The sequence below is a fragment of the Pristiophorus japonicus genome, chromosome 1 (assembly GCF_044704955.1).
Source record: "Pristiophorus japonicus isolate sPriJap1 chromosome 1, sPriJap1.hap1, whole genome shotgun sequence".
NCBI lineage: Eukaryota > Metazoa > Chordata > Chondrichthyes > Pristiophoridae > Pristiophorus > Pristiophorus japonicus.
In genome coordinates this window covers 470,500,912-470,515,081 of record NC_091977.1, presented here as the reverse complement: position 1 = coordinate 470,515,081, position 14,170 = coordinate 470,500,912, and the positions used below count along the sequence as shown (strand labels likewise).

The following is a 14,170-nucleotide window of genomic DNA, read 5'->3' as shown; positions in this document are numbered from 1 at the left end:
CTACCCATGCACTGTTAGCTCTGGACTTCTCTACGGATCTATTTTTGGCTTCTTCTGTATGCTGTACCTTGGCAACATCATCTGCAGACATGGGGATCAGCTTCCACATGTACACTGGTGACACCTGTCTCTACCTCTCAATCCCTCCATTGCCTCTATACTGTCAATATCTGTGGAGTTGCGAATGGAACTGAACACTGTGCAATCATCAGCGAACATCCCCACTTCTGACCTTATAATGGAGGGAAGATCATTCATGAAGCAGTTGAAGATGGTTTGGTCTAGGATACTGTCCTGAGGAACTCCTGCAGCAATGTCCTGAGGCTGAGATGATTGGCCTTCAACAACCACAACCATCTTCCTTTGTGCTTGGTATGACTCCGGCCAGTGGAGAGTTTTCTCCCTGATTCCCATTAACTATAATTTTATTGGGGCTCCTTGATGCTACATTCGGTCAAATGCTGCCTTAATGTCAAGTGCAGTCACTCTCACCTCACCTCTGGAATTCAACTCTTTTGTCCATGTTTGAACTAAAGTTGAAATGAAATCGAGAGCTGAGTGGTCCTGGCAGAACCCAAACTGAGCATCGGTGAGCAGATTATTAGTAAGTGCCGCTTAATAGCACTGTTGATGACACCTTCCATCACTTTGCTGGTGATTGAGAGTAGGCTGATGGGGTGGTAATTGGCCAGAGTGGATTTTTCCTGCTTTTTATGGACAGGACATACCTAGGCAACTTTCCACTTTGTCAGGTAGATGTCAGTATTGTAGCTGTACTGGAACAGTTTGACTAGAGGTGTGGCTAGTTCTGGAGCACAAGTTTTCAGCACTACAACCAGGATGTTGTCGGGGCCTACAGCCTTTGCTGTATCCAGTGCATTCAGCCATTTCTTGATATCATGTGGAGTGAATCGAATTGGCTGAAGACTGGCTTCTGTGATGGTGATGAGCTCAGGAGAATGCTGAAATAGATCATCCATTTAGCACTTCTGGCTGAAGATAATTGCCAACGCTTCAGCCTTGTCTGACATCCAGTGTTCGATAAGTCACAATTGCTCCAGTTAAATATTGGGAAGACTGAAGCCATTGTCTTCAGCCTCCATTACAAATTCACCACCATTGCCACGGATTCCGTTTCTGTCCCTGGCCACTGTCTCAAGTTAAACAAGACTATTCACAAACTCAGTGTCCTATTTGACGCCGAGCTGAGCAGCCAACCCTATATATTCTCCATCACAAGAATTGTCTACTTCCACCACTTTAACAGAACCCATCTCCACCTCAACCCTTATTCCTGCATTTGTAACTTCCAGACTCAATAATTCCAAAGCTCTCCTAACCAGTCTTCCATCCTTCACACTTTGTAAACTTCAGCTTATCCAACATTTTGCTCCCCATATCCTATTCTGCATCAAATCTTGCTCATCTATCAACCTGTCTTTGATTACCTGCACTGGCTCCTGGTCTCCCAACGAGAGCAAGCAGAAACCAAGCGTAGACAGCAGAAGGAACGTGCGTCCACCCAGTCTCCTACCCACCCCTTCCTTCAACCACTGTCTGCCCCACCTGTGACAGAGACTGTAGGTCCCACATTGGACTCTTTAGTGACCTGAGAACTCACTTTTAGAGTGTAAGCAAGTCATCCTTGACTCCGGGGAACTGCCTATGATGATAAGAACATAAAAAATAGGAGCAGGAGTAGGCCATACGGCCCCTCGAACCTGCTTCGCCATTCAATACGATCATGGCTGATCCAATCATGCACTCAGGTTTACCTCCCTTCCCACTCCCCATAACCTCTTATTCCCTTATCGTTTAAGAAACTGTCTATTTCTGTCTTAAATTTATTCAATGTCCCAGCTTCCACAGCTCTCTGAGGCAGTGAGTTCCACAGATCCACAATCCTCTGAGGGAAGAAATTTCTCCTCATCTCAGTTTTAAATGGGCGGCCCCTTATTCTAAGATTTTGCCCCCTAGTTCTAGTTTCCCCTATCAGTGGAAACATCCTCTCTGCATCCACCTTGTCAAGCCCTCTCATAATCTTAAATGTTTCGATAAGATCACCTCTCATTCTTCTGAATTCCAATGAGTAGAGATCCAAACTACTCAACCTTTCCAAATAAGACAACCCTCTCATCTCCGGAATCAACTTTGTGAACCTTCTCTGAACTGCCTCCAAAGCAAGTATATCTTTTTTGTAAATATGGAAACCAAAACTGCACACAGTATTCCAGGTATGGCCCCATCAATACTCTGTACAACTGTAGCAGACTTCCCTGCTTTTACACTCCATCCCCTTTGTGATAAAGGCCAAGATTCCATTGGCCTTCCTGATCACTTGTTGTACTTGCATACTAACCTTTTGTGTTTCTTGCACAAGTACTCCCAGGTCCTGTTCTACTGCAGCACTTCGCAATCTCTCTCCATTTAAACAATAACCTGCTCTTTGATTTTTTTCTGTCAAAGTGCATGACCTCACACTTTCCAACATTATATTCCATTTGCCAAATTTTTGCCCACTCACTTAGCCTGTCTATGTCCTTTTGCAGATTTTTTGTGTCCTCCTCACGCATTGCTTTTCCTCCCATCTTTGTATCGTCAGCAAACTTGGCTATGTTACACTCGGTCCCTTCTTCCAAGTGGTTAATATAGATTGTAAATAGTTGGGGTCCCAGCACTGATCCCTGCGGCACACCACTAGTTACTGATTGCCAACCCGAGAATAAACCATTTATCCCGACTCTTTGTTTTCTGTTTGTTAGCCAATCCTCTATCCATGCTAAATATAATACGCTCAACACCGTGAACTTTTATCTTGTGCAGTAACCTTTTATTTGGCACCTTGATAAATGCTTTACTGAATTGATCACCATCCTACCTTTATGCTTATTGGGTATCTGTGATTCCCTTCTTTGTTGACCTGTTTTATGTTATACAACAGACTGTTAGGGGCTGCCTGCAAAGAGACATTTTCTGTAAAACACCTTCCTCTGCATTCATGAGTTCCACTGCAATATCATAATAAATTAGTAATGCAGCTGACAATCCACTGTTTCTCTTTACGATATCAATGAATTTCATGAGGTTCGCATTAGAAGAACTTCTGTTCCCAGGCTGCTTCTAAGCACCAGTTTAAAGCATGAAACAGGGTTGCAATTAAAGACTGAGAAACACCGATTCGCGACCCTTTTATTATAACATTTAAGATTATGGGGCAATTCGGGAGACTGCACTTCTCCTTTACCATCGGATGTTCTGGTCGAAAGCTTTTCCTGATTACAATAAATTAAGCACATACTGAAAATGAACATGGTTATTTAAGGAATATTTTAAAATTATATTTACATGCAAGTTACACGTTAATACGTAGATTAAACTCTACTTCTGACAATCTGCCTGAATTTCTGTTTACATTTGGAGCCAAATCACGTTGCACGACCGGTTTGTTGTAGCTATTGGTGGGTTTTAAATCTCCTCCCCGAAGGAGGGCCTTTAAGGAGTGGGAGGCGTTTATTTAAAAAAGCTTGCAATTTGACCAAATTAAAACATTTCAAAAATGTAATTTGGCAAAGCGAACCATGTTTTGGATTAATAACGATATTTTGATTTAGTTGTATTAAGAAATACTACAGCTGGGAAAAAAGTTCTAGTTGTGTTCACCTGGGTGACACAGTGCACACATGCGCATTTGATTTGTTCCCTTGTTAAAACTGTTGGCGCCGGCGCCAGCTGAGATATTTCTGAGCAGATCAGCAACTAGGGTAAGGGCAGCAGGGAAGCTCAGCATCTGCCATAATATAAGGACTTCTCATTTTTAAAAATGTTTATAATAATGATCTGGAGGAGAAAAGGAAGTAAATGGATCGATGCGCATGACATTTTTTTAAATTCTGCTAGTGGAAACTAGCGCCGATTACTTTGCAGAACTGCACGCATTTTATACGCCGGGTGTGTGTGTATGTAAAAACTAGCTTTAGGTAGAGATAGTTCTGAGTACATTATATGAAGACAATTAGGAAGGCTGATAGAAAAGCTCTGCTTGGTTTTCTTTGTGGAAGATCAGTATTTTATTGGCTTGGCGGCTGGGCAGAGAAGAAGTGAGAAAGTGTCCAATCCAGGCTTTACCCGCTCTGTGTAAATTGGCGCGGAACCGGGTGCGAGATAAACTAACTTTAAAATTGCAAAGAACATACTTTTCATATGTTAATATCAACCTAATTGATGAAAAATATAAAGGGCATAGATAGAAATAGAAGTTTGCTACGGGATGGTATTTTCACGAATATAATCTAAAAGCTGAAATTGACTGTTCATGCGCCCATGGCAGTTTCAAAAAATCCGTTGTGCAGAAATGCTTTTTTTAATAGAAACCTAATTTTAATCCAATATCTTGTACTGTAGATTTTTAAAATATGACACTAGGTCCGGGTAGGCTGGCAGGAAGCCAATGTCATGTGGCTTATTCAATGTGCCTCGTTAAAAGTATCCCTACAGTGTATATAATATTTTATAATTCATATTTTATATTTTAAGGGCTTTACATCAGTGAAGAGGATGTCGAGGCGCAGGTGAGACATGCCCCTTTATTAATACTTATGTACTTTGGGGGGGGAAAAGAGGAGTTTATACTTAAAAGCAATTTTGTGTATATTAATACAGTGATCGTTTGCAAGCCAAGCAAGCAAAAACAGAAGAACAAAAGGATGACACTATGCAGTCAAAGAGAAGGAAACCTGAAGTGAGCAGTGTAAGGTTATTAACAATATTTTAAGCAAAGTTTATTTTGGTTACTGGTTAATACAGTGACAATTGATATTTTTCAGGAATGCAGTCATAGCCATGAAACAGAAGTGAGTAAAAGAAGGCGACAGTTCCAGATACAGGTAAATGGACCATATCAATATCTTACTGGAGATTATGATACGAATCTAATATAGATGGAAAATAGTACTGTGTTTATCACTTTTGTTAGTTTGGGGGCTCGGCAAAGTGAGGCAGTGTCCAATCTAGAACAGATATACTTTCCGTGTGTGTGTAATCTGATATTGATAGTTTTTCACCTTGTATATTCATTTTAATTTGTATTTAGCTTTCCTTTTGTATTATTCAGTAGGTGATGCAAGGTGACTTTAAAATAAGTCTTTGAATATTGAAGATGAGCAGGCGCTATTCGGGGATATCCCGCTCGCTGTTGTACCAGATAACATTTCCAAAAAAAGGTGGTGGTGCTTGGGAAGGGGAGGCGGCGGCGGGGGGGGGGGGGGAAGAGCTCACTGGAACAATTGATATTTTACACTATTTGAATATTAACATTTTTGCTACAACATAATGACAAAATATGATCAAGCGGACGAATCTCCAATTAATGGCCTCAGTAGTGATCTATTTTGCTGCTCACTGATGGCTGTTTGGCAAATGAAGTGTCCTTCGCTGCAGCACAGGGAGTTTGCGCGCTACCAGACAGCCGGTTCCTACTTCTTGTGGGAGGTGCTTGTTCGTGGCGCGCCCGCCTTGTATGAACGCTGGCTTTTTGTTTCAGTTATAGTCACTTTAATTTTAAATTAAGAAAATCAAGAGGCCAGACTATCTATAGAAATATATATATATTTTAAAATCCAGAAATACACACTGCATCCTTTTTGTGCTTGCTTACTAGTGACTAGTGTATGACCTTTGAGCAGCCGTGTTAATTCAGACTGAGCTTTGGGTGCAGGATAACCAAGGGCTTTACATTATAGTGCTGTCCAGGAAATGCAGAAATGTATTTATTAGGAAAATGTTCATCGCGTCCCAGGGCTTTAATTTAAGACGTGGCATTAGGAATCTGCGTTTTGTTCAGATGTATCGCCAAGGTTTCTTGCAGCTAACTTTCCTGCCGAGTAAAAGTCTACAAAATGATACATTATTCACTGCAGGGGTAATCCGTGTGAAAGTTGTATGAAACGGTGAAATCGGGGGTTGAAATGTCTAAATTTACGTGTTAAATTAAGACGGAAATGAATAAACGCGGGAAGTTTTCCCTCGCAAACGTGTTTTAAAAAAAGGCAGTGGTATCTGCCTGAACTGTTACTGAAATTCTGGCCATGGCTAGGCGAGGGGGCTCTCTTTGCGCAGGGGTTTGTTCTTTCCAGATCAATGCTGGCCCAGTCAAATCTTAGACCAAGTAATGCTACACTATTTGCTTTTTGAAGATTACTCCATTATTTTAAGTGTTATTGCTATTAATCAGTTTTAAAAGGACCCCGAAGTCTGTAGCTTTGCTGACATATTCTGCAGTAACTTTAAAAAAAATACTCAAGAGCTTTGAGTTCTAATTCTGAATTGCAATAAACTAAGCATTATGGAGTAGTGCTTGTTGTTGAATTTATTTTTAATCTGTTGTCGAATTAGTTTAATCGTGGAGGGGAAATGATTGCTCCAGCATTATTTGCCTTTATAAATTAGCAGTATTGTACCTTCTACTGAGCCCTGTAGAGGGAGTACGTTCTTAAAAATCGGTATGAAAGTAAAGTTTTGTTCTTCTATCTGAGTGCTATATTATCTGGTCAGAGCTCTAATTAATTAATTTTAATTATGATGATGAGAAATATATTTCTCTTTGACAGAGTTGCTGGACACCCATAGTACCTGGAGGAGTTAGTCCTTGCATCCTTATCCCCACACCACACAAAGAGACTGATATTACTGAAGACTTCTCCAGGTTCACAAAATATAGGTTTAAAAACCTGTTCCTAACCAAATCACCACTACCACCTCTCAGGTGAGTATCTTAACATGTCAGTACGGGTGCAGTATTTGAATGTTCAGCCATTTAGGTATTTACCCCAATGTTTATTCACCAGTGTATTTGTTTCTGTATGGAAATGTAAGTAAATAGTCTTCATTCATTAATGTATGAAGATTAAATTCTACTACAACCAAAAGTTTGTTTTTCCAAACTTGGTATTTGTCACCTATTTTGTTGAGGTAGGATGTAGATTTATGCTCCTGATTTTAGTAAGCTTGTTTTTAGGTGGAGGTGCTGGGCACAGCATTCTCCCTCCCAGGATGAGAAGATTGGATGGCATTCTATCCTTGCTGGTTTATTTGCAAGTGGTTTTAAAGGGTGGTATTGCCAGGTATTCCCTGAAAACATTGTACTTAAATGACTGAATGGAAGAAAACCTTTCTGATGGGAAGGCAGCTCAGTGAATTTGTTCTTCCTCCCTTTCTTCCCAGTTCTCTCTCCTCTCCTGAAGTTGCTGACTTATGCTGGGATACTTGTGTTTCACCAGTGCTGGCAATCCTCCATTATCTCACCAAATGGACGAGTGTCTGTCGACTTTTTCATCCTGGGGGATCACCAGTATCCAATGGCAATCAGCAATAGGAACGCTGACTTTTTTCCCACACTTCCTTAGCTTGAGAGCTGAGGCCATTTGTAGCTATCCAATTGCTACGACAGGTAACTGCAGACCAGCAATTGCACCTGGGACCTTCTGGTCTGTATGGCTTGATGTCCCATCATGTAGCATATTTAGCTATTAAATTATGAGGGAATGTAGGTATGTTTTCAAATTCTTAGGCTTTTCTACAATTCAATATACTGACTAGAAATTTCTAAATATACTAGTGAGTAATGTCATGGTTATCTAATCTCTAATTTAATATGCTGTTTATTTTGTTTTAAGGTTAATCAGGTTTTTTTTGGCAATTTACATCTTTATAAACTGGTTGCTATCGACATTCAATCTTCCATCTGTTGGAAATTCCTCTTTTTTTTTTTTCTCCTTTCCATGTGGAATAGGATCCAGCCAGATTTGTGTGTGTGTTGCGTATTTTTATTTATATATGTACAATATATACTCTTTTTAAGCTGAAGACAGCTTTGGGCACCCAGGGCTCGATTGTGCTTTCCCAGCTTAAACAAAGCACAACTATTCAGCCCTAACGAAGTACATAACTAATATCTTGGATCAATACCCTCAATGAAACCAAGACTTCCATTACTAATTACTAGCTTTCTCTGGTCTGTCTGAGTTAAATTGCCAATGTAATGCTGACTCATGAGCAGTTTGTATTGTCAGCTCATGCCCATTAGAAACTGATCTGAAACTGTCCCGCTTATTTTGCATGAAGTCATTCAGTAAACGGTCATCATTTTATCCCAGCATCGAGGCCTGCATTTGAACTCCATTTGCAGAAGTGAAAATGTTCAAACAACGCCATGATACCCAGTCCCTCAGGCTGGGGAGGACCCAAAATATTGCAGCTTAGGTGTGTTCAATGAAGTCCTGGGAGTGGCGAGAGTTTGAACAATATATACGAACAGGTCTTGGTGTTCTGAGTTAGGATTTAGCCATATAGGAGGTGTTTAAATACCACCCGCTCCAACCCCTAGGACCAATAAATTCAAACAGGTTAAATTAGCAAATAAATAAACACACATGGGATTGAAAGGCCTAGGCTCTGGGCTGGGTTGCTCGGGCTCAGGAGCTGCATGTGGCTTGCGGGCCATTGTGAATCTGGTAGGCAGAATGGTGGAAGTGACGGAAACTAAGGTGAAGCCTCTGGATTTGGAGAAGATGCGGGAATCTAGGAAACGCAGAGCTTTTGGACATTGTGACGGCACGGAAATTCTTGGACCAGCTCAGACTGAGTGGGGTGATCTTTATGACCTGGATCTGATGGATAGATTTTACGAATAGGAAAGGAAAAAATCTTAAATGTGGAACAGGCTGGTTAAAGGGGAAAACATTCTAGGGGTGGGGGGGTGCAGCCATCTTTTTCTAATATAAAACACTTGGAGAATGGTATGGAAAAATTGTCAGCAACTCCTTTAGAGTTGTGAAGTATCAGCATCCAAATCAAATGCTGTCCTCGGAAATCTGATTTGAAATAAGTTATGACATATGTTTTTATTTGTAGCTGGGGAAACTCTGAAGATGTGTGGTCTAATATGTTGAAAAAGGAAATCAAGTATACCCACGACAAAAATGTTCTCTCACTACACCCGTCCTTGCAGCCAAAAATGAGAGCAATTTTACTGGACTGGCTCATAGAGGTTAGTCATCATTACAGTCCCTTATGTGCAAAAGTTGCTGTATGATTGCCACTTGATCTTGGATCAGAATTCTTCAGAATTCTTAGCTGCCTACAGCTAAAAGCCTAAGTAACTCTGATATAACGTGTATTGCAGCACTTATTTTAACAAAGCCTGGATTTAAGGACTCAAGCTTCTGCCTTCAGGAGTTTGAATGATGTGCGATATGCTCTGAATGAAACCACTCTTGAAAATGCTTTTCTGTGCACCACATTTGATATGAAGCAGTCATAGAAACATAGAAAATAGGTGCAGGAGTAGGTCATTTGGCCCTTCGAGCCTGCACCACCATTCAATAAGATCATGGCTGATCATTCCCTTAGTACCCCTTTCCTGCTTTCTCCCCATACCCCTTGATCCCCTTAGCCGTAAGGGCCGTATCTAACTCCCTCTTGAATATATCCAATGAACTGGCATCAACAACTCTCTGCGGCAGGGAATTCCATAGGTTAACAACTCTGAATGAAGAAGTTTCTCCTCATCTCAGTCCTAAATGGCCTACCCCTTATCCTAAGACTGTGTCTCCTGGTTCTGGACTTTCCCAACATCGGGAACATTCTACCTGCATCTAACCTGTCCCGTCCCGTCAGAATCTTCTATGTTTCTATGAGATCCCCTCTCATCCTCCTAAACTCCAGTGTATAAAGGCCCAGTTGATCCAATCTCTCCTCATATGTCAGTCCAGCCATCCCAGGAATCAGTCTGGTGAACCTTCGCTGCACTCCCTCAATAGCAAGAACGTCCTTCCTCAGATTCCGAACACACTATTCCAGGTGAGGCCTCACCAAGGCCCTGTACAACTCCAGTAAGACCTGCCTGCTCCGATACTCAAATCCCTTAGCTATAAAGGCCAACATACCATTTGCCGCCTTCACCACCTGCTGTACCTGTATGCCAACTTTCAATGACTGATGAACCATGACACCCAGGTCTCGTTGCACCTCCCCTTTTCCTAATCTGCTGCCATTCAGATAATATTCTGTCTTTGCGTTTTTGCCCCCAAAGTGGATAATCTCACATTTATCCACATTATACTGCATCTGCCATGCATTTGCCCACTCTCCAAACCTGTCCAAGTCACCTGTCAGCCTCTTAGCGTCTCCCTCACAGCTCACACCGCCACCCAGTTTAGTGTCATCTGCAAACTTGGAGATATTACAATCCATTCCTTCATCTAAGTCATTGATGTATATTGTAAAGAGCTGGGGTCCCAGCACTGAGCCCTGTGGCACTCCACTAGTCACTGCCTGCCATTCTGAAAAGGACCCATTTATCCCGAAACTCTGCTTCCTGTCTGCCAACCAGTTCTCTATCCATGTCAGTATATTACCCCCAATACCATGTGCTTTGATTTTGCACACCAATCTCTTGTGTGGGACCTTGTCAAAAGCCTTTTGAAAGTCCAAATACACCACATCCACTGGTTCTTCCTTGTCCACTCTACTACTTACAGCCTCAAAAAATTCCAAAAGATTTGTCAAGCATGATTTCCCCTTCATAAATCCATGCTGACTTGGACCGATCCTGTCACTGCTTTCCATATGCACTGCTATTTCATCCTTAATAATTGATTCCAACATTTTCCCCACTACTGATGTCAGGCTAACCAGTCTATAATTACCCGCTTTCTCTCCCTCCCTTTTTAAAAAGTGGTGTTACATTAGCTACCCTCCAGTCCATAGGAACCGATCCAAAGTCGATAGACTGTTGTAAAATGATCACCAATGCATCCACTATTTCTGGGGCCACTTCCTTAAGTCTGCATCCCAGAGTACTATCAGGCCCCGAGGATTTATCGGTCTTCAATCCCATCAATTTCCCTAACACAATTTCCCGCCTAATAAGGATACCCTTCAGCTCCTCCTTCTCACTAGACCCTCAGTCCCCTAGTACTTCCAGAAGGTTATTTGTGTCTTTTTTTCGTGAAGCAAAACCAAAGTATTTGTTCAATTGGTCTGCCATTTCTTTATTCCCCATTATAAATTCACCTGAATCCGACTGCAAGGGAACTACGTTTGTCTTCACTAAGCTTTTTCTCTTCACATATCTATAGAAGCTTTTGCAGTCAGTTTTTATGTTCCCGGCAAGCTCCTCCTCATACTCTATTTTCCCCCTCTTAATTAAACTCATTACCCCTCCTCTGCTGAATTCTAAATTTCTCCCAGTCCTCAGGTTTGCTGCTTTTTCTGGCCAATTTATATGCCTCTTCCTTGGATTTAACTATCCTTAATTTCCCTTGTTAGCCACGGTTGAGCCACCTTCCCAGTTTTATTTTTACTCCAGACAGGGATGTACAATTGCTGAAGTTCATCCATGTGATCTTTAAATGTTTGCCATTGCCTATCCAGCACCAACCCTTTAAGTATCATTCGCCAATCCTGTTTAGCCAATTCATGCCTCAAACCATCGAAGTTACCTTTCCTTAAGTTCAGGACCTTAGTTTCTGAATTAACTGTGTCACTCTCCATCTTAATAAAGAATTCTACCATGTTATTGTCACTCTTCCCCAAGGGGCCTCGCACAACAAGATTGCTAATAAGTCCTTTCTCATTACACATCACCCAGTCTAGGATGGCCAGCTCCCGAGTTGGTTCCTCGACAAAACCATCCCTAATACAATCCAGGAAATCCTCCTCCACTGCATTGCTATCAGTTTGGTTAGCTTAATCAATATGTAGATTAAAGTCACCCATGATAACTGCTGTACCTTTTATTGCATGCACCTTGTTTGATGCTGTCCCCAACCTCACTACTACTGTTTGGTGGTCTGTACACAACTCCCACTAGTGTTTTCTGCCCTTTGGTATTCTGTATCTCCACCCATACAGATTCCACATCATTTAAGCTAATGTCCTTTCTTACTATTGCATTAATTTCCTCTTTAACCAGCAATGCCACCCCGCCTCCTTTTCCTTTCTGTCTATCCTTCCTAAATGTTGAATACCCCTGGATGTTGAGTTCCCAGACTTGGTCACCCTGGAGCCATGTCTCCGTGATGCCAATTACATCATATCCGTTAACTGCTATCTGCGCAGTTAATTCGTCCACCTTATTCCGAATACTCCTCGCATTGAGGCACAGAGCCTTCAGGCTTGTCTTTCTTACACACTTTGCCCCTTTAGAATTTTGCTGTAATATGGCCCTTTTTGCTTTTTGCCTTGGGTTTCTCTGCCCTCCACTTTTACTTTTCTTCTTTCTATCTTTTGCTTCTCCCCCCCCCCCCCCCCCCATTCTACTTTCCTCTGTCTCCCTGCATAGTTTCCCATGCCCCTGCCATATTAGTTTAACTCCTCCCCAACAGCACTAGCAAACACTCCCCCTTGGACATTGGTTCCGGTTCTGCCCAGGTGCAGACCGTCCGGTTTGTACTGGTCCCAACTCCCCCAGAACCGGTTCCAATATCCCAGGAATTTGAATCCCTCCCTTCTGCACCACTCCTCAAGCCATGTATTCATCTGAGCTATCCTGCGATTCCTACTCTGACACGCACGTGGAACTGGTAGCAATCCTGAGATTACTACTTTTGAGGTTCTACTTTTTAATTTAGCTCCTAGTGACCTAAATTTGTCTCGTAGGACCTCATCCTGCTTTTTACCTATATCGTTGGTACCTATATGCACCACGACAACTGGCTGTTCACCCTCCCTTTTCAGAATGCCCTGCACCCGCTCCGAGACATCCTTGACTTTTGCACCAGGGAGGCAACATACTATCCTGGAGTCTCGGTTGCGGCCGCAGAAACATTTATCTATTCCCTTTACAATTGAATCCCCTATCACTATAGCTCTCACTCTTTCCTGCCCTCCTGTGCAGCAGAGCCACCCACGGTGACATGAACTTGGCTGTTGCTGCCCTCCCCTGATGAGTCATCCCCCCCCACCCCAACAGTACCCAAAGCGGTGTATCTGTTATCTGTTTTGCAGGGTGATGACCGCAGGGGACCCCTGCACTACCTTCCTTGCACTGCTCTTCCTGTTGGTCACCCATTCCCGATCTGGCTGTGTACCCTTTACCCGCGGTAAGACCAACTCACTAAACGTGCTATTCACGTAATTCTCAGCATCGTGGATGTTCCAGAGTAAATCCACCCGCAGCTCCAGTGCCGCAATGCGGACCGCAATGCATGCAGCAAGACCTGGACAAAATCCAGGCTCGGGCTGATGAGTGGCAAGTAACATTCACGCCACAAGTGCCAGGCAATGACTCTCTCCAACAAGAGAGTCTAACCATCTCTACTTGACATTCAATAGCATTACCATCACCGAATCCCCCACCATCAACATCCTGGGGGTCATCATTGACCAGAAACTCACAGGACCGGCTATATAGAAACATAGAAAATAGGTGCAGCGGTAAGCCATTTGGCCCTTCGAGCCTGCACCACCATTCAATAAGATCATGGTGATCATTCACCTCAGTACCCCTTTCCTGCTTTCTCTCCATACCCCTTGATCCCCCTTAGCCGTAAGGGCCATATCTAACTCCTTGAATATATCCAATTAACTGGCATAAACAACTCTCTGCGGTAGGGAATTCCACAGGTTAACAACTGAGTGAAGAAGTTTCTCCTTATCTCAGTCCTAAATGGCTTACCCCTTATCCTTAGACTATGTGCCCTGGTTATGGACTTCCCCAACATTGGGAACATTCTTCCTGCATCTAACATGTCCAGTCCCGTCAGAATTTTATATGTTTCTATGAGATCCCCTCTCATCCTTCTAAACTCCAGTGAATACAGGCGCAGTTTTAACAGTCCCTCCTCATATATCAGTCCTGCCATCCTGGAAATCAATCTGGTGAACCTTCGCTGCACTCCCTCAATAGCAAGAACGCCCTTCCTCCGATTAGGAGACCAAAACTGAATACAATATTCCAGGTGTGGCCTCACTAAGGCCCTGTACAACTGCAGTAAGACCTCCCTGCTCCTATACTCAAATCCCCTAGCTATGAAGGCCAACATACCATTTGCTTTCTTCACCGCCTGCTGAATCTGCATGCCAGCTTTCAATGACTGATGTACCATGACACCCAGGTCTCGCTGCACCTCCCCTTTTCCTAATCTGCCACCATTCAGATAATATTCTGCCT

At 42.6% G+C, this 14,170-nt stretch overlaps 1 protein-coding gene across 2 annotated transcripts in view; it reads left to right on the top strand.

Moving 5' to 3' along the window:
• Nucleotides 1-3,718: 3,718 nt before the first annotated feature.
• Nucleotides 3,719-14,170, top strand: part of ccne2 (cyclin E2) — a 35,464-nt gene continuing 25,012 nt past the window's right edge. The window contains exons 1-6 of one of the 2 annotated variants that reach the window (XM_070894356.1): nt 3,719-3,761; nt 4,534-4,568; nt 4,660-4,738; nt 4,824-4,883; nt 6,606-6,760; nt 8,908-9,043. In XM_070894356.1, coding sequence (XP_070750457.1) covers nt 4,555-4,568; nt 4,660-4,738; nt 4,824-4,883; nt 6,606-6,760; nt 8,908-9,043 — 444 coding nt within the window. In that variant the 5' untranslated portion in view covers nt 3,719-3,761; nt 4,534-4,554. Of the gene's footprint in view, nt 3,762-3,903; nt 3,949-4,533; nt 4,569-4,659; nt 4,739-4,823; nt 4,884-6,605; nt 6,761-8,907; nt 9,044-14,170 lie in introns of those variants that run through there. The other variant, XM_070894362.1, reaches the window with a different exon arrangement.